The 21707-nt window shown below is 38.5% G+C and overlaps 3 protein-coding genes across 3 annotated transcripts; all 3 read left to right on the top strand.

Annotated features, from left to right (window-relative positions):
* The first annotated feature begins 1160 nt into the window (after nucleotides 1–1160).
* Nucleotides 1161–8167, top strand: LOC141820916 (putative GPI-anchored protein At1g61900). Its single transcript, XM_074708279.1, has 8 exons — nucleotides 1161–1277; nucleotides 1930–2124; nucleotides 2217–2825; nucleotides 5410–5655; nucleotides 5820–5831; nucleotides 6712–6855; nucleotides 7133–7186; nucleotides 7825–8167. Exons 1-8 carry the CDS (start codon nucleotides 1214–1216, stop codon nucleotides 7893–7895), a joined length of 1395 nt encoding a protein of 464 aa, XP_074564380.1. The 5' UTR covers nucleotides 1161–1213; the 3' UTR covers nucleotides 7896–8167.
* A 1070-nt stretch (nucleotides 8168–9237) lies between these two features.
* Nucleotides 9238–13344, top strand: LOC141820878 (uncharacterized). Its single transcript, XM_074708238.1, has 7 exons — nucleotides 9238–10248; nucleotides 10808–10926; nucleotides 11481–12104; nucleotides 12434–12707; nucleotides 12784–12937; nucleotides 13035–13125; nucleotides 13227–13344. The coding sequence occupies exons 1-7, from the start codon at nucleotides 9238–9240 to the stop codon at nucleotides 13342–13344; spliced, it is 2391 nt and encodes a 796-aa protein (XP_074564339.1).
* A 4289-nt stretch (nucleotides 13345–17633) lies between these two features.
* On the top strand, nucleotides 17634–20059 carry LOC141820879 (protein DETOXIFICATION 41-like). The gene is given in 9 exon segments (XM_074708240.1): nucleotides 17634–17676; nucleotides 17679–17956; nucleotides 18041–18585; nucleotides 18656–18742; nucleotides 18813–18869; nucleotides 18941–19179; nucleotides 19256–19374; nucleotides 19467–19553; nucleotides 19699–20059. Coding segments are annotated over 9 exon segments (1527 nt in total). The 3' UTR covers nucleotides 19771–20059.
* The last annotated feature ends 1648 nt before the right edge of the window (nucleotides 20060–21707 follow it).

The following is a 21707-nucleotide window of genomic DNA, read 5'->3' on the forward strand; positions in this document are numbered from 1 at the left end:
GGCTGGCCGGCCGGCGCTAGCTGCAGCAATTTTGCTCTTCGAGGGCAGGCCAGGCCAGCTGTTTGTAATCACTAGCTGATGCATGAAGAAGTACGTAGCTAGAAATATATATAGGTCTGATATCATGCATATCATGCATTCATGATCTTGATCTTGATCTGAACTGCTCTGCTCTTTTTGATATGTTTAATACTTGAATAATTTGATCGATCCGTTTGTATTATGAGAGTTTTCACGAGCTACACTTTAATTAATTAATAAATTTGTCCTTGAATCAGCATGATAAAGTTAGTCTTTGTTTCTTGCTACCAGATTTATCTGGATTGGTTTCTACTGAGCATATAGAACTCTAATTGAAAGAGATCAACAAGAGAGCCATCGATTCATTTACTATGTTGGACCGTTTAATGTGATTCATTTACACTTTCGAATTTAATCGGATTAAAAAATAAACGTTCTTGAATGTCACAACTTGTCTTAGAACTTGAATTAAATTTTTTGTGTGTAATGACATAATGTATGATCGATGGAGTTGACATTAATTTGACTTTAGAGATAGGAGAGACAGATGTCTTTCATATTATGGTCATTTATTTTTTCTAAAAATTTATTTCTTTGACTTTTTTTTTGCCTTCAAGATAATGAATTTCGTCCCTATTTGACCACTACATTAAATGCACTCATGTTATCCTCAATTAAGGCCACCTTCATCGAGCTAAACCACCTTCAACTAGATCACACTTAGTTCGATCAAGTTGAATCCACTTCAAACAGCATGTTAAGTCAAGCTAATCGATTCAATCCAACTTAACTCGAAGTCAAGGTTAGAATTGCGGCGTGAACATGCTAAACCTACTTCGACTAAACCGCACTTAGTTCAGCTGAATCGAATCCAATCAGGATAATTAAATTCTATCGAATCGGATCGAATCAAATCGAGTCGAAACGATTTAACTCAGACTCATAAGCTAGCTACTGAGTCAACTCGGGTTCTATTGATATGGGAAGGCAGTAAAAGAGGTCATGCTACACAAACGGCGCTTCTTAATAAGCGCTTATAAATGCTGTCTGCTTCCCCACTGCTACTGACGCACCTTCATCGCCATTAAAAGCGACGCCCAGCACACTCCTAGCTAGCCTTGTCCTACCGCAACCACCCTCCTCCTCCTCCTCCTCCTCCTCCTCCTCTCTCTCTCAAGTGGAGGACTCCAAAATGGGAGGCGACCTGCCGCTCTCCGTCCCTCCGAATCTCCTCGCCGCTTCCCTCTTTCTCCTCTGTGAGTACTCTGGATTTCTTGATCTCTTGCTCCAGTTTCAAAGATCTGATTTTGCCGTTTGGTTTGTCGAGTTTGTGGTTCGATCTTGGTTCCGAGGGTTTTGCTGATGCTGACTTGACCCTTAGTTGGGTCGGTGGCAAAATTTCGCGGTTCCGCGTGGTTGAATTTGGTTCTTTTGTTGGTTTGATTTCTTGAAAGAGCGTTTTTTTTATGGCATCCGTAAAATGATTCGGAGTTCTGACGTTAGATTGCTCTAGAGAAAATGTTGTCGCGGGATTGGTGTTTGATTGGAAAGTTGTGTCTGCCAGGTAGCGATTGCGTTTAACTAGCTTTTCCTGTGTAATTAAAGAGGAATTGGATAATGTGAAACCTAGTGTCGTGAAATCTGGTGATAAGTTATTTTTCTTCCTCGTGTTGGTTGTTATAGAAAGGTGAGCTTTTGTTAGATGTAATGTAACTACCAAGTAGCTCAAAGTTATTGAGAGAAGTATGATTCATGTAATTTCTCTTGCAATAGAGAATACCAAGAATGTTCAATTTCATTAGAAGGGCTTTATGTTTCTTTTTTCTGTTCAGGCTATGCAGTTAATCATTATGAAGAGCTATATGTTTCTGGTAAGTTGATTAATCCGAAAATGTATTTGTCATTCAGGTCTACTGAACCTCTGCAAACTAGACAAAATATTGGTTAATAGCTTTGAACTAGCGAATCAGGTGATGGAGGCAAAGGAAACAAATTTATTGCCTGATACTTCTCCAAACAGTGCTCCACAACCTTTTATTCCTTTGCTTGCTCCTTCCCCTATGGCAACACCATTTTTTCACAATAGTACTCCAAAATTGTCAGGTTTCTTTGGTTTCATGTATAACTGGGTAGATATAGATTGCAATTACTCTTTTGTTATATGATCTTTTACTTGGTTCGTCATGTTGTTGTAGGACAATGTTCATTGAACTTTTCTGCAGTTGACAATTTGTTAAGAACAACTGCTGTTGATTGTTGGGCCTCCTTCGCTCCTTTCTTAGCCAATGTTATTTGTTGTCCGCAGTTTGAGGCTACCCTTGTTATTCTAATTGGACAAGCAAGTAAAGATACAGGTTTACTTGCATTGGACTCTGTTCATGCAAATTATTGCCTATCAGACATTCAGCAGATTCTTGGAAGTCAGGGTGTCACTAATGACCTTCATGATATTTGTTCCATCCACTCTTCTAACCTCTCTGAAGGATCCTGCCCTTTTAATGATACCATTGGGTTTGAGAGTGTTGTAGACTCTTCTAAACTCCTTGCTGCATGTTCAAAGGTTGATGCTGTGAATGAATGTTGCAGACAAATCTGTCAAAGTGCCATCAATGAAGCTGCAAAAAAGCTTGCCTTGAAGGATGATGGATTGATGATGAACATGAAAATTAATGATACAACAGTGGAGTTTTCATCTACTGTGAACAGCTGTAAAAGCATTGTCCTTAGGTGGCTATCTAGCAGACTTGATTCTTCATCTGCAAACCAAGTGCTGAGAGGACTATCAAACTGCAATGTTAATGGAGGTAACGTTGCAATTTCTTCTTCCAGACTCTTTGCCATCTAGTTTAGTAGTTTATCTGGGTTGTTTCTTGATTTGAGTTGTTTCTTGATTTGGATTCACAATCTGCTAGCACGAGTGAATGTCTAATTGTTGTTATGCTCTTTTGACTAGATTATGCTCACTGGACCAATAATCATGCTTCATGAGTTAGGAGTTTGGTAACTAAAAGATTAACACAAATAGTCAGTGGAACATATAGAGGCGATATGGATGCTCAAGTAACAAGGAGTAATGGATTTTTTTTCATTAAAAAACTGCCATTATTATTTATATCTTAGGGGTAGCATGATAGATAGGTTATTGAATTATGTATTAATGTTGTAGAACATGGTTTAAGATGATCAATTGATTTCACAGTATTTGAGTTGAATAGTGAAAGGTAAAGTGTTGTCAAACAAAATTTATATTTAATTCACAAAGGAGATTTAGTATTAATGATATGGTGTTATATAGTGCTTGATATCAGAATAACATTACACTGCTGACCAACCCCTAGTAGTTGGGATGCAGTATGAGGATATCCTGCCTCTTGAGAACAGAGAATAAGAGAGCAAAATCTGATTTGAATTCACCACTTATAAGGTTCATTATTTTGTGTCTATTACAATCAACCTATTCTTGTATTGTGTTAGTCTTTTGTATTTATTAAAGAAAGAGCTGATTTTGATTATCAACATAAGTATAAATTTGCTCACGTAAAACTCACGGGCAAAGAGTAGTGTTCTAGTATATAATTCTTTATTTCATTGCTTGGAGAAGTTGCCATGCCCCTCTTTCCAAGGCTTGGAAAACTCATTCAACGAGGCAACAACTTCATTGGCATGTCCCTTGTGTGAGCCATGGGATTGCATTATGCTAAACAATGCTTGCAACACATCCACATGCAGTAGTCACACAATAAGAGTAGCACTCAAATATAATAAAAAAACATGGTTAAACAAACATTTGGTAAAATAAAAGTAGGTAAAATTCATAAGTACTAATGCTATCCTATTGATGTTTGAAACTAATTAGGAGATGAAAGTATAGTTCATTTAACTAAGTTGTTCAATAAACTTTTACTTACTAAGAAGGTGCATGATTATTATATAAGATGTTTTATATGACCAATTTATTAGAATTAATGTGATATTCAATAATGCTCTCATTAAAGAGAGATTAATTAATGAGTCCAGTAGATGTTAGAATGCTAAGATGAATAAAACTTTAAGGTCTAAAAAGACATGATTAGAAAAGAAAACTATCATGTCAATCTACAATTAGATGGTTGCACTTGTCCTTCTTTAGAGGAAGGACTTCATTTACCATCCAACTAATATCAAGATAGTGTGAAAGTGTTCCTAATAGGTAAGCAAATAAAGAGGGAGGGAAGATCTCCCAAAGACTGCAGGTCATCATTCAATTAGTGAAAAACGAGCTTTGTCTAATAAATTCTACCTCTACCACTGAGGCTTCTTATAGAATGTATAATAATAATTGTTATATACAATATCACTGATTAAAGATAATTTAAGTTAATGAGTTTAGTAAATTCAGATGGATAAGAGAAAAGAAAAAAATTATAAAATTAAAAATACAAGCAAATAGGGTAAATATTCAAAAGAAAATAAATTTTTTAATGGTACCAATATATTCAAAGACGATTAATAAATTCAATAATTAGACAAATTGAATTGATTAATGATGAATTCTTGAGATCTACAAGGAGACTAAAGAAACTTTGGCATAAGACAATTAGAAGGGACTTAAAAGATTTGAATATTAGTCATATAGCGTTATGTAGAGTTCAATGGTAGAATAAGATGCGTCTAAAAGCCTTATGAAGGATTTGGAAACCATTATCACATTTGACATGTGAGACTTTGCAGTTAAAAAATGTATTTGATTCACTAGAACCTATATAGATTGAACAAAATTGATTTAAAACCCCAAGTAGGCTATACTCTTATATTTTGTATTGCATGATTGACATATACTTTTTCTATGTAGAAGTATGGATATTTGTTGTTCAATTTATCTTATTTTATATAGCTTATGTTTTTTTCATAAGTAAATAATATTTTTAATTTTATTTTAGTACATGGTCACATATGCACTATGCAATCGGTTAACCATGTATTGCCTGCATATGCTTTTGAAACATTGCATGTAGATGATGTAATATATCTGGGACTTTCAGTTATTTTGCTGTCGTTTGGTGTTATATTGCTCGAGTGAATACATTGCATGTAGATGATGTAATATATCTGGGACTTTCAGTTATTTTGCTGTCGTTTGGTGTTATATTGCTCGAGTGAATTGATAATATTGAAGTGCCAAATCTCTTCAATTACTTTTATGCTTCTATACTGTTCAGTCTTGCTCCATTATTTGAATTCTGCTTGTTGCTGATAAATTTTTTAGCAATTTTTCTCCATTTTTTTCCTATTGTCACATTTGATAAAAATAATTTTGAACTTCTAGATGTTTGAGAGTTTTAATTAGAGTGGACCATTGTAAATGACTGCTATTTTGATTCTTGGTTCTTTCTGTGATTCTTTTTGCAGTTTGTCCACTAAATTTCCCAGACACCAAGGATGTTGCCAGAGATTGTTCCAATGGGATTAAGAATAATAGTGCCTGCTGTCATGCTATGGATAATTACGTCTCACATTTACAAAAGCAAAGTTTCATTACCAATTTGCAAGCTTTGGGTTGTGCCGCCTCACTTGGTAAAAAATTGCAAAACATGAGTGTCAGAACAAATGTTTATAGTTTATGCCAGATAACTCTCAAGGATTTTTCACTCCAAGGTTAGTTATGTAAAGCTGATAGTGACTATCTGCTTTGTATTAGAAATGGCCGATTATGGACACATTTTATCTTCTGAACCTACTGTTTCATTAATTGTTTGCTAATACTGATATAATTTTATCTGACTTTTGTGTTGATTATGTTGATGACGAACGGAAAACAGTTGGGATCCAAGGTATGATCTTTATCCAGTTCTACTTTTCCTGTAGAATATGATTACGTATATACTTTACTTTTGAATGAATTTGGATGTCTGGAAGGCCTCTTTCCTCCATTCTATAATTTCTGTGGAATAAATTCAGGGATCTAACGCAAAAAATGTACACGGCCACTCTGATATTAGTTTTTATGAAGGATGATGAATCACAAACATAAAACAGAGATCAACTATCTGAAACACAGTGATTTATGTTGTAACCCCAAGACCAAAGTCACGAGTGAGAAAGGAAAATATGTCACTATGTATGAAGAGAAATTAATAGAAAAGGGTACAATAATCCAACTCACATTGGACATAATGGTTTCTTGTAAAATGACGAATAAGCTTGAAATGTGATGATCCTTAGGTCTCAATCCTCTGCCTGTTGATGATGCCCATTGGCTGACCTTAGCTGAGGTTGGTCGACTTGCTTCTATCGAGGACCTTTTGTTGTAGTCTAATCAATGAATTCTCAATGTCCTACTTTGCCTAAATGTATGGGGTGGCAACTTGGCAGAGCAGTCTTAGATACTTCGGTTGCATCAATATAGTTTCCATCTGAGTTGAGGATTGGTAAAATTTCTTTGACCTCAACATCTTACAAGTTACAACCAAGTAAAGATGATCTCATATGAACATGCGCTTAAGGTAACGACTACAAAAGGACCAGATGATTAATCCATGGTTGACAAAATCATTATCAATGTCATAATCAAGTGGTCAATAGATTAAGTATTGGTGCATACTGGACTTGGAAACTGGGCTTATTAACAAAAGAATATGAAATAATTTCATCTGTTGCATTACGCTTTGATCATAATTTATGATGTCTATCAATTTGATACTCTCTTTACAGAGTCTGGATGCCTTCTTCCAAGCTTACCATCAGATGCAACGTTTGACCCTTACTCAGGGATCAGTTTCACTTGTGATTTGAATGATAATATCGCAGCTCCTTGGCCATCTGCATCTCAACCATCCTCATCTACCTGTAACAAGTGTATGGTGCCTTTTCCCTTTACCTAAGTGTGTATGCGTGTGTATTGAATGAACAATGAAATGCTTCAGTGATCCACCTCAGTTTTCTGAATTTTTAATGTGGAAGTTTGTTCCAATGTTCTAACAAAAAGCTTCACTATCTTGTTCAGCCAGGGAATCACAAAGTAGTATCTTGAAGATTTAATTTATTTTTCTTTTTTTTTAATATATAATTTTATCTCTTCTGTCATTCACTGTTACTAGAAATATATCTTTTATATTTGCCTTTCCATGTGCAGCTGTTAAGTATCCTAATTATCCTGCACTTCCAGCTGCAACCTCTTCATATTCAGGTAAGCACATAGCTTCAGTTCCTATTATTATTTCGCCTATAATAACAATCGTGTTAAGCATCCTATGCTTGCATCTCCTGCCACTGCCTAATGTCTATGTAGCCTATTCCTTGCTTAGCAAATTGGTATTCCTGCAAATAGAAAACCACTAATGTGGGTTGTTCTGCTCTAATTTCCATGCTTTATTGAAATTGTTATCAGTTGACAAGAGCTTTACTAGTTGTCGCCAAGCTCTTGGATTCAAATTCTGCCTTTATCACTTGGTTGGAGTTTTCCGTCTTTCTCATACTCTACAAAATAAAAAAACAAAGAATGAATGCATGCATAACTACGTGAATTGGGAATCTCTAGTGATGTTTTGTATATGCCAATGAATTAAATGCATAAAACTAGGTGAATGAGTTGGTAAAGATAAGCATTTGATTATAAGAAATTAGATGTACTCAATGAAACTAGTTGATCAGCATTGATTATAAAAAAAAAACTTGATGTATCACTTTATGAAAGTAGTTGACTGTAAAAGATCTTTGAAATTAAGGTTTACAACAGGCACAAACTCGTCTTCTATAAGTACTTATCACAACATGGAGTTGCCGAATGCAAGTATATCATCCTGTATCTATTCTCTTCTTTTTCAGGTCTAGTGCAAACTGGTGTGAAACGTAGCATGATCATTTGTTCATTTCTGTCGCTTGCAATGATGCTATAATCCTCTTTAGTCACATTGTTCTAATACTAAGTTTGCCGCCGCCATCTGGCCTGTTCATGCTGGTGCCGTATCGCCAAAGGTTAGATTTTTAGAGTGTTTACCAGCATCCTTAACAATATTCTGCATTTGTTCAGTAAATCTGTGCCCAAATTTTTGGTTCTCTATCTTGTAATCAATCGATGTAATGATCTCTTGTATAGCTAAAATAGACAGTGTAAGAACAGGATTGCCCCTGTAATTAGCTACAGATTGTTTGAGCCCATTTGAAATTCCTTTTTAAGGCTTATTAGCTATATTATTCTGACCGATACGGGTATCAGGCACAGAAGTGTTTGCTATGGCTATTCCTGAATTGTTTGAGTGTCGGTTTTCGGCACTGGAAGCACCCGAGCCGAGCTTATTAGATGTGAACTTGGATGACAAGCTTTATTAGAAATTTGCTCTTGATGTAAATACTTCACTTGTCGACTAAAACAATGTCATCTGAAATGTGCTTGATTCAAGCCAATCCATGTGTTTTAGGTCATGAGGTTTCAATCGAAAAGATCATGCTTCTGGGTTAGAGGAATTCAATGGCTAACCATCGATAAGACTCGAGTCCTTTGATCGACAAGGCATAGGTTTGCATTTGCCAATGCTACAAGAAGCAAGATAAAGATAGTTCCTTTTTAATGTGATATGTGTTGTGCCACATTCAATGCTCAAACTAGATAAGGAACCATAAGCTTCAACTCGAGTCGACCATGCCGATCATCTAAGTCGAGAACATAAAGCACATAGCTCGTCAAACCTATTAAAGATTTTGTAAATCATTTGCAATATTTGCCTTCGAATGCCCTTAATATTAAACCTTAAATCTTAGACCCTTGATGCTCATTTTAGGTGTCAAGAATCTTAATATTATCACTTTCACTTCATATAATTTTTTTTAATTAAATTTATTTAATGGCAAAATATTTATTTAACTTTAATTAAATTATTTGATGATATATGCACCACAACAACAACAAAAATTATATAAAAGGAAGGACCTCAACGGCTACTTCGAAGCTCCCCAATTAATGGTTGGTCGCGCGCTTTTCCCGGCCAAAACATCTCTGAACTCCCGCCTTATCCTTCGCCATTCCCCCGGTTGCAAGCTTCACCCGCCGATTTCCCTTTTTTCACCATCGCAGGGCAACGGCATCTGCTGCTTTGTTTCGCTGCGATTCATCGCGAGATGAACGCTTTCGGTCTTCGAGCAAAGGGGAAGCGAGAGGATGACGGGGAGCTTTTTGGCTCGCTCTGATCGTGGTTTGGAGGGTTCCGTTTCTTGTTTTGTGAGGAAAGTTGAGAGCTTGGCATGGCCTCGTCGGTTGCCCGCTTGCCGTCTGCTACGGCCGATGACTGGCGCGACCGTGGCCGCCTGGCCGCTGCTGTCCTCGGCGCCTCACACGGTCGGTCCTCGTATAACCCTGCTGCCCTCCAGAAAGTTCTCGTTCGCCAGCAGAAGAAGAAGGTAGGCGGTGATGCGCCTTCTGCGGCTGATTTGGATCCGATGGGCAAGGCGGAGGAGCTCGGGGAGTTCCGGGCATCTGCGCGGCGGAGGGAGTCGCAGATCCTCAATAAGTGGTCGGCGCGGCAGGCGCGGGAGATGGTGACGACCATCGAGCGGGAGGGTCACCAAGAGGATATCTCCACGATTACTACCGCGGTGCGGCCCGTTTCCGCCCGCGCCGCCTCTCTCCTCCGCGAGGCGTCCCCGTCTGGATTCTCTGACACCGCCGCCACCGCCGGCGGCGATTTGCGGCCCAATGTTCGGGCTTCGTCGTTGATCCAGATGTGGAGGGAGCTGGAGGCGGAAGCGGAGGCGGAGGCAGGGGGCACACCTAAGCACCGCGAGGCGTTCGGTGGAGCTGGTGGTAACGCCGAGGACGCCTGCAGCGGCGGCAACAACTCCGATGGGTCGGATGAGTTGAATGCGCTCGGCGGCTGGAGCTCCGACATGATGTCTATGGCGTCCGCCGAGCCGGCGAACTCCGCGTCTGCTTCGCCATTCCATGAGAGCGAGCGGAGCCGCGTGGGAAGCATCGTCAGGATGCTGACGTCGAGCTACGGTACCGGTGGCGGCTTCGTGGCGCCTCTGAACAACGAGAACAACCGGTCGGCAAGAGAGAGCCCGGCAGCCGACAAGGCAGAGAGGCTGCGTGGCAGGGTCTCGGGGTCGTCGGTGCTGATGAATTCACGGCGGCTGAGAGGGCGGGGAGAGATGGAGAGCTTTGTGGCGAGGATGGAGCAGGAGCGGCGGCGGGAGCTCGTTGCGTTGGCCGACCACCACCATGTCTCGTGCTTCGCCTATCGTGGCCGGCTTCAGGTGAACTGCAACAACTTCGGCTCAAAACATTCACTTTTTATACTTAATTTCACACACAACAATTCAATTAAATGATCGTTTTTATATCAGTTAATTAACTTTTTTTCTGATAGATCTGTAATGGTGGAGAATTCTCTTTATCTGTTTATATACTACTGATCTTCTTCTGTCTCACTGCATATAATCAATGTTTCACATATGCATTTTATGGTTTTTCCTGAGACACTCTTGTTCCCCGTGGTTGTTGATTTGAAGCCTGAACAATACTGTTGGAATAACTTTATATCGTGAAAAATATGATACATTTGGATTTCTTATTTGGTTCTACTCTTGATGTATCATAATTGCTTAAAATTTATAATGAGATTCAATCAGCTGCAATAAGATATATATTGCTTGGCTTTCGAGTTTAGAGTTCTGGAATGGTTTATATCTCAAATAACCATTTGAATTATTTTCACTAAGAGTAACATTAGTAAAGTATTTCATGATTCAAAGGAGCAGCAACTTCTCTGGAGATCAATTTCTGATGTTTTGTTTTTTGCATAATTTATTGTAGTCAATGCTAAAACTCCGGTCTTTCCGACGGCATGTGGCAATACAAGATCAAATGCGGGTTCAGTCGAGAAGATTGGAATTGGATCAGATGCAAAATGGATCGACAATCTCAGTTATCAGGTACTACTAACCAAGGTAATTGTGTTACAGGTACCACAAGAGATTTCTTCCTTAACCCCCTATTTCTAAGCAAAACCTTCCAAACATTATTAAGTTTCAATCAAGGCGTTCATCACCAAAGAGCTTTAGCATTTTTGGTTTGGAGTAGGTCTCCCCTTGAACTTTCACGTTAACATTTGAGTCGGTCCCTTACCTGTAGCAATGTCGAGACTGAGAGGACTTGTTAAAGAGACCAAGAGACTCCTGTTATGTCGCAGAGCAAGACCCATGTAGACATGCCTAACAATCTTGCCCTGGCATTTGGTTGGATTGGGCTTCCCCTTGAAGGCTCACAATTTGTAGAGTGACAGTCTTTTTTTCAATTCATTACCCAGTTTATCTGCAGCAATAGAGACTACATTTTGATCTTGCTTAGATGTTTAGAATGCCTAATAACTTGTTCCAATTCATAAGAGCTATTTGATGGGGAATAATCCACTTGAAGAACTTGAAAATATATCTTGGAACTTAGAATCTCTACTCTTTCTTCATATGTGTGGCTTGATCAATGCTAGGGAGCGATTCAACAACCATAGAAGACAGCGTTCTGGTAGCAAAAGATCATTTATGGAGAGTTCAAGCAGTGTACACATTGAATTTCCAGCCATGACTGAAGCCACAGAGTACCCAATAAGTGTGGATGTCCAGTTCCCCATAAATGCCGAAGGTTCAGATACAAGAATACATGTTCAGTTCCCCATGGATGCAGAAGGTTCAGTTCATGCATCTTCTACCAACCAGTTTATATGCAATAAACATCAGTTTGAAGAAGTAAATTCCCCAAGAGACTCGACGAGCATTCCAATGGAAGCCAGCACACCTATTCCTAAGAACAATGAGCCGCAGGAAGAAAGACACAATATCAATGGCTCTTGGGATGAAAGAAATTTATGGGTGGATAACCTTGATTGGCAAAGGCCTCCTGACTCACTGCCATCCAATGGCTGGGAAAATGAGGCTGCTGCTCAAAGTGAGGCAGCTGTTGAGGACATGGAAACATCCCCGCGGCAAAATCTTGGGAATTGGATTGGTGATCAATGTTCAGATTCATGGAAAGGATGGAGCATAAGAAAACCTCAATGTAATGACTTGTTCGAACACTTTTCTGATAATGTCGAAATAAGGGATCTTCTTGAGAGGTATACCCTCGTTCCTGATTACTTTTTTTTTAGTATTAACAGATTCCTTCTTGCATCTGTAGATAAAGCCTAACTATTCCCTTAATGGGTCTTCCATGCTTGATTATTTCTTTTATATTCAATTCCTTTTCTTTCAGTCTACTAATGATTATGCCTTATTGATATAATAATAGTAATGGAACCATTATCTGCACAGATTACGTACATTGAACACATGTATGTATTCCACCTGCAAAAATCCTTGCATCGATTGGATTAGGAAGGATAGTTTTTTTCAGTTTGAGTTCAGATCTTTAAGCACTTATGTGTCACTTTAATTCTCTTTGCAGAAAAAGAGTCTCTACTTCCCTTGCTAGCGACTTTTGCCACAAGATGAACCAGTTGATCCTGTCATTTGTACAGCGAAGAGATCAATATTTCTTCTACGAAAATTTTGCAGAAACTAATATGGATCACCCATTCTGGCAACAAAGTGTTGTTTACCAAAGTGCCAAGCCAGTTGAATCCATCTCGTCATCAATGGTACCTCTACATTATTACAACTTGCAAAACTCAGAAAATTGGCCGAACGCTTCATTCACACGCCAATCATCTCAAAATGTGGTAAGATGTTTATATATCTTTTCGCTCCTAGTTCCAGGAGGTTCATATGCCATAGTATTCATCTGCAACATTACAGGACAAGGAAACCTTGAATGACTTCAGAAGTGAGATGGCTCAAATCCACGCAGAGATCGGTGAACTGAAACTAATGGTTGAGAATTGTATGGAGTGGCAGGACAAGCTTCGGCAATTGATCAAACAGGACATTTTGGATGCAATCAATCTGTCAGGTTATTGGAACTAACTACATTTGTTTCTAGTATTCCTCTTATCGAAGCTAAATTTAGTTGCTTACTCTTCTGCTGAACTCCACTTCGACTGGAACAGCGAATACCTCGCGTAATTTCAAAGCCAAATCTGGAAGAAGAGATACCTGCAGAGTATGTTGCCAAATGCAAGTTGACTGCCTACTTTACAGGTGACATTACGACAAGAATCTGCAATATATTTTCTGTTGGATCTCAATGTTCAATCAGTTTGAGACAAAATTCTCGAAAAAATTCTTTTTGGCATCTTCAGGTGTGGGCATATGTGTACTTGTTTCAATTGTGCCCATCAGCTGCAATGGAGCAGTGCCAAATGCCCAATCTGTCAATCCCCAATCATCGATGTCGTCCGGATGATTCCCAATTCATAAACAACCAAGACGACAACAGCAGCAACAACAACAACAATTTGAAATTGACATCTAACTAAAACCACTGAGATTTTGTTTGTGTTCTTCTGTCTTCACTGCTGATAGGTTAACAATGCGCGAAACAATCAGAAGAAAGCTTGGTTGTTGCAGCCATTCGAGATCAATAATGTAAATGCCATCCTTCCATTTAACTTCACATACTGGAGACAGTATCTACATATTATATTGGATTTGTTCTGGAACATAGTGGATAAAATGTAAGGTTAATTGTTGAATACTATCAAATATGTAATTTGGGGGAAATTGTGTATGTGGTTTGTGCATTCTCTAACATTTGTGAACCATTTCTGAAGATTCAATCGATGGCTGATTTGTTTAATGAGTAATGTGGAAGTTTGTGTGAAAAGGTTTTCAAGAACAATGTTTGCAAATCAATAACCATAAAGAACAAATCAATGACCACAAAGAACAATGTTTACAAGAATTACAACAGAAGGCACAAAGATTTTCACAAAATAATTAAACAGTAAGAACAGCCAATTAACGCTGCATCATGTCACTGTCAGTGTTTATAGATTTAGATTTTCTATAAAAAAGAAAAAAAATCAGATGGAAATGTTGAGCAACTCCGCGTGTAAAGATTAATTAACGGTTCTATTTATAAATTCATATATCATTAAATTTATATTATAATCTATTTTTATATTTTTTTTTACATATTATTTTATAGAAAATAATAATATATTTCAAATAAATTTAAAATATTAAAAATTTCTTAATAAAAATATAAATATACAATTAACACTAATATTAATAAACATTTATATTATCCAAGTAAACTTAACCATTAATCAAAGTATAAATAACTAGATAAAATTTTAAATCACTTAAATAATCTAATCTTTACACCATTTATCAAGGGATATCAAATTAAATTCTCATAAAAAGATTTGTATATTCTACATTTTGAATTATCTCTTTGAGTGTAACCAACAGGGCAACATTATAAGAATTAGATGCAAAGAGAGATTCTCAGACTCTCAATCTAGTAAAAAAAAATTAATAGAGAAATTAAAGTCGGAGCGGTTTAACATTTTGAGAAGATGCAAATAGAGAGTCTCAATCTGATAAAAAAAATGAGAAGATCAGGAAAGTCGGTGTTATAATCATTTTTGTATATTTAATAATATATTCTATTCTACATAGAGTTTTGAATGAAATCGAATGAATGTCATTGGGATATATAGTGGGATATATATATGTTCTTCTCCCAAAGTGTATAAAGAACAAAATAATGATTAAATGTCAAAAACTTTTAACAGCCAACGCTAGGATGTTCATCTTCGACGTAGTTCCCTCATCGTCTCCTCTCCATCCTCCTCTCCTCTGGAAGATCCTGGAAACGGCGTTTGAGATTGCCAATAGCGATGGAATTTGTATCGTCAGATTGCAACGTTGAAGGAATTATTTCACCGTCTCCGACGATGACAGCGTCCAAAGTGGGTGTTTAGAGGAGCCGGAGGATCGAATGATGCTGTCGCGGAGGCAGGCGAGATGAGCATATTTGTGTTCTATCTAACTGTGTAACTGGAGGATGATGTCGAGGCATCTTGTAGTCGGGCGGAAGGCGTGCATCTCCGACTCGTAGATCATGGTCGCCGGGAGGAGGGGATAATCCAGGATCTTCTGCATGTTTCTGAGGCCAAAAAGATAGAGAGCCTTTTGGAATATTATATTCTACTTTCATCTACAGTAGAAAAAAACGGTGCCGAAATCTACAAGCTGCGCAGGCTTTGGATGCAGATCCGTTACCGACATAGGAGGAGGAATACGGTGGTAGCACAGAAACCAATTAAATGATTTTCCATAATCGGGGCGTCAGTCGTTGTTGAGAAGGAAGGCAATGACCAAGGTAATTAAAGACACTGTTGGCGATGATGATAGCAGTAGAGAATGAGCAGGAATATATAGGTGGGGCGATAAGTAGCCTCGAGAACACTCAATCCATTTCTTCGATTTCCCTCCTTCCCCGTAGGATTTTGTTAAGTTTGTATAGACTCAAATTTCTTAAAAATTTAAAATAAAAAATTTCAAAATTATTTTAAATATAAAAAAATTCTTAACTTTAAAAATAGTGATAAAATATGTGGATTAAAAAAAACTCTAACTCTCTCTCTATATGATCAAGCAAGCGTATTCGCATTAGTAATTAGTGTGTGGACAAAATTAAACTGTTAATTGGAGGAAGCCGAGCCTATTTTTTATAAGTGTTATTTTTTCTTCTGCATCAGATCGATGCTTAATTTCTCTCTAACTCCACGTACAATTTCTTCAGGAGCCTTCTCTATAAACTGCAAGAAGTACTCTCAGATAACTTGCATATTTTGAAGATCCTCGGGAACCTTCTCTTTGGAAGCCGTTGGAGTTCAGTTTAGATATTTTATATTATATATTTATTAATTTTTTATTTTGTAAGTCAGAAGAATATAATTTTTTAAAAAAATTTTGATAAATTTACTCAATAAGTCATTTAAAATTTTTAAAATAAACATTAAACTTTATTATTTTAGATAGATCAAAGTGTAATCACTACAAAAATAATACACATTAACGATCGAATTTTTTGATCGCTAAATCTGATTAATGATTTATAAAAAAATCATAAAAAATTTATTGTAATTCAATTTAGCGATCAAATTTTAATTCGGTCATTAAATTTAATGATCGAATATGATTTCGATTGCTAAATTTAGCGCTATTTATGATTATTTTTGTTGTGAATTATATTGAAATTAACTATAGAATTTTTTAACCTTAAAGCTGAATTAATTAATCTTTGCTACGCTATTTGCTGAATTATTTTTTAGTCTTCCTATCTAAAAATTTAATTGGAGGTGAAAATTTTATTAATTTAATGAAATATAGTTTATTTAAGTAATGTTGATTAAAAATAATGAAATATATAGAACAATATATTTTTTAAAAAAATAATGTTGATTAAAATTAATAACTCAATAAGTCATTTTAACTTAAAAAAAATAAACATCAAACTTTATTATTTTAGATAGATAAAAATATAATTGAATTTACAAGAATGATAAAGGTTTAGGATTAGGATATAATATTTAGGTTAAATAAAATGAAATTGAAATTAAAAATATATATATACTAGATACTCACGGAACGTGCAAAAGGAAGTATATCATCTAGGGTTTATATATATATATATATATATAAAGATACTTGCTATTTTTATTTTATTTTTAAATAATGAATTCACATGGGAGGACATCCACCATCTTGGCATTGTTGGATGACAAGATGATGTATCCTCGCCAAACTGTTACTAATTTTAAAGTCTTGATCATGCTACAATGTGATGTATTCTATACTTTCTAGAAAAAACATTTCTTCCAAAAACAATTTAATACTTCCACAAAGGAGCTTTAATTAGTAAAAGCAAAAGGATATATTACATTATATTCATAATTATCAAATAAGAGCAAATTAATTGGATTCGCCGCTAAACATAAGAGTTTAAGGACACATCCTTTTTTATATATATATATATATAGAAATTGTAAAATGATAAAAATTTTTCCTTTTTTTGCAATTTTAAAATTGTATTTTTTTTCATAAAATTATAATTGAAGACGACATTATTAGATAATATCAAAGAAATTAATGCCAAAATAAGGGCATAAAGGAAAAAGAGCTTCTTAAATTATGCAATTCATAAAATTAAAGGGCATCACACCTTTCTTTATATCATGTTGTGAAATAATTAATTTTTCATATTATAACGATTAAAATAAGAAATAATTTTAATATAAAATATATTTAGAGTATTTTTTGTAAAAAAATATGAATTTATATAATTTGAAATTATCTTTTAATTTTGAATTTAATTCAAAATAATTTTGATAATACTTTATATATAATAATTTTTATTAAAATAAAATAATTAATTTTTTTTATTGTAGCAGCTGTTACATATTTTATATTTTAGTAAAATATATTGTACAAGCGTTGAAATAAAGAATATTTTTAATAAAAACAGTCTATGAATTATTCTCTTAAAAAAAAACTAAATTTAAATAGTCAACGTTTCCTAATGGTCTTCATTTTGATCGTTATCTAGCTACCCTTCTAACAATCTAACGTGCTCCCGACCATCCTGTTAGATGTCAACAAACACCGGCGTACAACACGACTGTTAGCTCCGGGAGCAGTACTAAACACTCCGATCCACCGCCGGCCCTTCTCCTGAACTCTTATTTAACTTCGAGATGCGATCGGGGAGGGAGATAATGGGGGAGGAGAACTACAGGTGGCCGCCGAGGCGGCACCGCTGCTGGACATCGATGAGTCGTCGCGGGCGTCGGAGGAGATGCTGCAGTGGGAGCCGGTGCCGTGGAGGGTGGTGTGGAGGCTGGCGGCGTGGGAGTCCAAGAACCTGTGGCGCCTCTCTTGGGCCTCCATTGTCGTCCAGCTCTTGAACTTCATGCTCAGCCTCGTGACTCAGATGTTCGTCGGCCACCTCGGCTCCCTCAACCTCGCCGGCGCCTCCATCATCAACGTCGGCGTCCAAGGCCTCGCCTACGGATTCATGGTACGATTTAAATGGATGTTCTGTAACGATCATGATGATCGATATATCGAGTTCAGTGATTGACGGTAACTTGCGCGCATGCAGCTCGGAATGGCCAGCGCCGTGCAAACGGTGTGCGGCCAAGCTTACGGGGCCAAAAAGTACCGCGCCATGGGCATCGTCTTCCAGCGAGCGTTGGTCCTCCACTTGATCGCCGCCTTCCTCCTCTCCTTTCTCTACCTGTTCTCCGGCCCCTTCCTCCGCGCCATCGGCCAGTCGGACGCGATCGCGGAGGTGGGCCAGGTCTACTCCCGCGGCCTCCTGCCTACGCTCATCGCCTTCGCCCTCTACTGCCCCATGCAGCGGTTCCTTCAGGCCCAGAACATCATCAACCCCATGGCCGTCATCGCCGTCGCCGTCCTCCTCTTCCACATCCTCATCTCCTGGCTCGCCGTCTTCGTCCTCGACTTCGGCCTCCTCGGCGCCTCCATCACTCTCAGCATCTCTTGGTGGGTGCTCGTCCTCACCACATGGCTTTACATCATCCTCAGTCCTTCCTGCAGGGCCACCTGGACCGGCCTCTCCGTCAAGGCCTTCACCGGCATCTGGCCCTTTCTCAAACTCACTGCTTCATCAGCCATCATGCTCGTGTAAGTCAACCCTCCAACTTCCTCCCCCTCTCTTCCTCTTCCCCCTATCTCAAACTCACATTCATCGCAGCTTGGAGGTTTGGTACGTCCAAGGTTTCGTGCTGATCGTAGGCTACCTCCCAAATCCAGAGATCTCACTCGATGCCGTATCTATCTGGTAATCAATGACCACACAACTTACTTGCCTACATATCAATTCCTCACTGACAGTATCTGATCGATTCCAGTGTCAATTACTGGGCCTGGGACTTCATGATCATGCTCGGCCTGAGCAATGCCGCAAGGTTCGACGACTACTGCACTCTCATCGATCTCCATGAATCATTCACTAACAACCAGAGGCTGTTTGTTGCAGTGTCAGGATAGGGAACGAGTTGGGGGCTGCTCATCCCCGAGTCGCCAAGTTCGCAGTCCTTGTCGTGGTGACGACCAGCGTGATCCTTAGCTTGATCATCAGTGTGCTGGTCCTCCTACTGCGCACGCCCTTGAGCAAGCTCTACACCAGCAGCGATGAGGTGATAGCTGCAGTCATTAATCTGATTCCTCTGCTTTCCATCTCCATTTTCTTGAATGGAGTTCAGCCAATTCTGTCTGGTATGACATCGATCTAAAACTCTGTGATGGTTTTTTTATGGACGATTAGCTTTAAGTGTTCATGAGGATGATGCAGGAGTTGCTATTGGAAGTGGGTGGCAAGCCATAGTGGCTTATGTCAATGTGGGTGCTTATTACCTGATTGGACTTCCCATTAGCATTGTTCTTGGATTCAAGACTAGTTTAGCTGCTGCTGTAAGTGAAAACTGAGATTTAAATTACTTTTTGATCTGTTTTTCTTTGGAAAAATTTACTGAACAGTTGTTTCTGATGCTGCTGTGGCTCAGGGAATATGGTGGGGCTTGATCATTGGAGTCTTTGTTCAAACGGCCTCTCTCATCGTTTTAACTGCCAGGACGAACTGGAACAGAGAAGTACACAAACTGCTGCTCACCCATGAAACACTTTTTCTCATTAAAAAAAAATTCAAAATTTTCATTGTCTGAAAATGGAGATAGAAAAAACTTTTCTCTTTCAGCCTAATGAAACAGGACTTATGAGAATGGCCTCTTTTTGCAGGTCGACAAGGCGATCGAACGCTTGAAGCATACTGCTGATGAAGATACTTTAGCGATAGTCGACATCGAGTGACTAGTTGGCAAAGATTTAGTGTAGTATTTCCAATGATTTTGACAGAGCAAGAATCATTGAGTTCTGTGGTTCTATTTCAATTGAAGAGGGAGTTCTTGAGTCTACTCCAATGTTCATTACATGGAGAATCAAAGTTACAACATATAAGGAGCTCAACATATGTGAAAGGCAAAGCACTAGCTAAGGCTAAAAGACCATCTAGGAACTTAAGATTTTAGTGAACATAGAAAGAGGTCGTCAAAACATGTACTTTCACAACTCAATTCCTATCGACCAACCATTTCAGTTATTGATACTTGATTCACAAACACTAATTCACGATTACTAACATTTGAGCTCACATATGACGACGCTCTTACAATAAAAAAGCTTGGTTGTTTTTCTTATATACACTTACCAACATTCCTAACACTAAACTAAAGACATTGTTGGTCTATCTTTTGATTGCTTTTGGACACCTAAAAATCCAACTTTTACACATCTTAGTATTTGATTTTCGAATAATAGATGACTGAAATTTTTATCGACTAAATCTAAACATTTTCCTTCTTTCCACATGATCCATATCTGAAAAAATAAGTGTAAACAAAAATATAATATGAAAAAGAATCATATAGTATGTAAAATGAAAGTGACTAAAGAAAAACATATAATTTTTAAATAGATAATTGTGTTTACATTTCCAAAAAAATTCAATTGTGCTTACATTGATAACTGTCAACCAGGGTCGGACACCCATCGCCCTCGGTGCTGCCACTGTTCCAGCGAGGAGGAGAGGAACCCGCCCTTGGCGCCATTGGGCTTGGAGATGATGGTGTGGAGACCGCCGGAGGCGAGGAGGGGATTGGTGGGCTCGCCGACACGGACAGGTGTCGTTGTCGCCGGACTCATCGGCGAAGGTCCTCCACTCGGCGGTCTCGTCGATGTAGTGAGACTCGAGCACCAGCCCGCACTCGGAGCACACCATGCCCCCCGCCGAGTGGTCGAACACCACCTCCGTGCTGTGCTTGCAGTCCAAGCAATATGAGCCCTCCATCTCCCTCGATCTTGTTCTTCTTTCCAATCGACTTGTCCAATTTCCTCTCGCCGACGCGCAAGAGCATCATGGGCGTCTGAAGTGGCGACGCCGTCGGTGTCGAAGGTAGGGTTTGCAGGGGCGGTGGATTTGTCGGGACGGCAAGTGATGCCGAAGCGGGAGGCAGCCTGGTCCTGGTCCTGCGCCTGGTGGAGGAGCGATTAAAGCTTGTTCTTGAGGAGAAGCTTGGAGAAGATGCTGCAGAGATTGAAAGAGACGATCAGCATGCATGGCTACCGACCGATCCCCTTCTCCAACGCCAAAATCGACTGCTGATCTTCCGAGAGATGGATCTCCTTAGCCCGGAGAAGTTCCCGAAGAACCTAGCATGGAATTCCTGGTTGGTGAGGTCGGCAAACCGGTTCATATCAAGGCGGAAGGCGTGCTCCCCACTGTCGGCCGCCATATTGTGCTCTTCCACCAAAGTTCTCTTTGAAGACCTCTAACCGGTATTCATCCAGATTGAGGGCATTTTCACCGGCGGAGGCGGGATTAGGGGTCTTTATTTTTTTTACGGCGGAGGAATTTTTCGCCGTGGCTTTTCTCTCCGATGAAATCGTGATGGTTTAGGGTCATTAATTCTTTCGATGTTAATCATCGTAGTGTCTTGGTTCAGTTTTTTTCACAAAGACGAAGTCAATTTATTCTGACTAATATATCGTGAATGATTCAAACACAACTCAAAATTGCTCTCCTCGAAGAGAATCACCCCGGAGAGATTAGATGATTTAAAAAACACTCATAAGCCCCGGCAAGTCACTCAAATTAAAGTTCGATGGAATTAAAATAGATATGTGTGCATATCTACACCCATGAACATAAGGGGGTGGACTCCGACAAATCACTCTCAAATTAAGGTTCA

The sequence above is a fragment of the Curcuma longa genome, unplaced genomic scaffold (genome assembly GCF_044706935.1).
Source record: "Curcuma longa cultivar G26 ecotype Majalengka, Jawa Barat unplaced genomic scaffold, ITB_CL_G26_1.1 utg8573_np1212_1322966_RagTag, whole genome shotgun sequence".
Taxonomy (NCBI): Eukaryota; Viridiplantae; Streptophyta; class Magnoliopsida; order Zingiberales; family Zingiberaceae; genus Curcuma; species Curcuma longa.

Excerpts from the sequence above, each read along its gene's own strand:
- LOC141820916 (XM_074708279.1), top strand. The coding sequence starts at position 1,214 with ATGGGAGGCGACCTGCCGCTCTCCGTCCCTCCGAATCTCCTCGCCGCT. Across the intron at positions 2,125-2,216 it reads TAGTACTCCAAAATTGTCAG|GACAATGTTCATTGAACTTT; the intron begins GTTTCTTTGGTT and ends ATGTTGTTGTAG. Across the intron at positions 6,856-7,132 it reads CTCATCTACCTGTAACAAGT|CTGTTAAGTATCCTAATTAT; the intron begins GTATGGTGCCTT and ends TTCCATGTGCAG.
- LOC141820878 (XM_074708238.1), top strand. The coding sequence starts at position 9,238 with ATGGCCTCGTCGGTTGCCCGCTTGCCGTCTGCTACGGCCGATGACTGG. Across the intron at positions 12,708-12,783 it reads GCCAATCATCTCAAAATGTG|GACAAGGAAACCTTGAATGA; the intron begins GTAAGATGTTTA and ends GCAACATTACAG. Across the intron at positions 13,126-13,226 it reads GTTGACTGCCTACTTTACAG|GTGTGGGCATATGTGTACTT; the intron begins GTGACATTACGA and ends TGGCATCTTCAG.